Source organism: Conger conger, unplaced genomic scaffold (genome assembly GCF_963514075.1).
Source record: "Conger conger unplaced genomic scaffold, fConCon1.1 SCAFFOLD_54, whole genome shotgun sequence".
Taxonomy (NCBI): domain Eukaryota; kingdom Metazoa; phylum Chordata; class Actinopteri; order Anguilliformes; family Congridae; genus Conger; species Conger conger.
In genome coordinates, this window is record NW_026890260.1 from 526,704 (window position 1) to 528,503 (window position 1,800).

The following is a 1,800-nucleotide window of genomic DNA, read 5'->3' on the forward strand; positions in this document are numbered from 1 at the left end:
TCGGAACTGTACTGTCCTCTCAGGTCCACTTTTGCACGTGTTCTTGTTTGATTTGCACTTTGTTGTACGTCGCTCTGGATAAGAGCGTCTGCTAAATGCCACGTAATGTAACGTAATATAAAAATAAGTCAGTCTGCAGCCAACGTAAATTTTAACATTTTTCAAATAAGATTTATTTAATGTTTCTTTCAAATGAAAAAAGAGCCACATATAAAACGAAAAAAAACAAATGTCGTCTCATTTCTAGCTGGCGAGTGCTCCTCCCAGGATGTGGCTCTACCACCTGCTGCCGCCGCTGCTGCTCCTGCTGCACCCAGGTACCGAGGCCGAAGAGGTGATCCGGCTGTCCTTACGGATGAGGTCCTGAGGAATCAGGAAAGCCTACTTGCAGCAGTCAACCAAATCAATACGTCCCTCCAAGAAATAAACAGCAGCTTGAAGGAAATCTGCAAGGCACTTTTGCGTCCTCAAAAATAAAGTGTTATGTTGTCAGTATTGTGTGATGTCTGTGTTTTTACTACAAGATAATCAAGCTACTCTCTTTTATTCTGATAATTAAATATAGCCTATTTGTATGCATTTTAAAGAGCATGACATGAAAATGAACTGAGGTAGCCTACTGAAACAGGATGTTGTATATAAAACAAAATACAAATGAAACTAACTTTTTTCAAAGCTTGTCGGCCTAAAATGTGCACAGCTTATTCAGTCTTAGCAACACTTACCTTAAAATTGCTCTACAAGACGCTGGCGTGTCTGTATAGCAGGCGCATTTTGAGGCCCAAGAGCTGGTTCCGGAGGCAGTCGTTCCTCTGCATTGGGGACTTCAGGCAGTGGAAGGCCCTGTTTAATGGCCACATTGTGCAGGACACAGCAGGCTAATATAATTTTGCACACCTTCCCGGGTGCATACAGAAGGGTACCACCTTTATTGTCCAGGCAGAGCCATCTTGCCTTTAAGACCCCGTTTGTGCGCTCCACAACAGCCCGAGTAGCAGAGTGCGCCTCATTGTATGCCAGCTCCTGTGGTGTCTGCGGGTTGGTCAGTGGGGTCATAAGCCACGGCGTCAGTGGGTAACCCCTATCCCCTATGGATATAGGAGGGTAAGTCCATATATAAAACACACATGCAATTGTATAGGCAGGCTATATTCTTACCAATGAGCCAGCCGTTCCTCACAGCTCCATCCTCCAAACGCGTGCCAACTGCGCTATTACGCAGGATAAATGCGTCATGCGTCCCACCAGGCCACCGTGCCACAACGTTTAACAGCACACACTTTGCATCACAGATCAGTTGCACATTAACGGAATTAAAGTTTTTCCGGTTTATGTAAGCAAATGCATCACCAGATGGAGCCTTGATGCATACGTGTGTGCAGTCTATGGCACCGATGACACCTGGCATGTTCGCAATTGCACTGAATCCCTGCATCACCTCTACCTGCCGTTGTGCGTTATAGGGAAATGTGATGTACTCTGGCACTAGTTTTAAAATACCATTGAGCACAGCAGGGAGGATGCGGCTCATGGTTGGTTGTGAAATGCCGGACCTGTCACCTATCTCGCGCTGGAAGGTCCCTGTGGCTAGAAAACTAAGCACCGATAGTACCTGTAGATGTGCAGGGATGGCATGGCTGCGTCTTGTTGGCCTTGTCAGATTAGGCTCCAAAATGTTGCATAAATGCAACAGAATTGGTCTTGGTAGTCGGAAACGACTAATCAACCATTCATCACTCTCAGCTAACATCTGCCCGATCCCTGAAATACCTCTCTCTCAAGCGTCTTAATTGCGCCAAA

The 1,800-nt window shown here is 45.9% G+C and overlaps 1 protein-coding gene across 1 annotated transcript; it reads right to left on the minus strand.

Moving 5' to 3' along the window:
- Positions 1–234: 234 nt before the first annotated feature.
- LOC133119533 (putative nuclease HARBI1) lies at positions 235–1,800 on the minus strand. Its single transcript, XM_061230045.1, has 3 exons — positions 1,159–1,800; positions 726–1,088; positions 235–363 (listed from the first exon to the last, which is right to left on the minus strand). The coding sequence occupies exons 1-2, from the start codon at positions 1,748–1,750 to the stop codon at positions 727–729; spliced, it is 954 nt and encodes a 317-aa protein (XP_061086029.1). The 5' UTR covers positions 1,751–1,800; the 3' UTR covers positions 235–363; position 726.

Coding starts and splice junctions, on each gene's coding strand:
- LOC133119533 (XM_061230045.1), bottom strand. CDS start 1,750: ATGTTAGCTGAGAGTGATGAATGGTTGATTAGTCGTTTCCGACTACCA. Junction 1,089..1,158: donor GAGGAACGGCTGGCTCATTG/GTAAGAATATAG, acceptor CTATATCCATAG/GGGATAGGGGTTACCCACTG.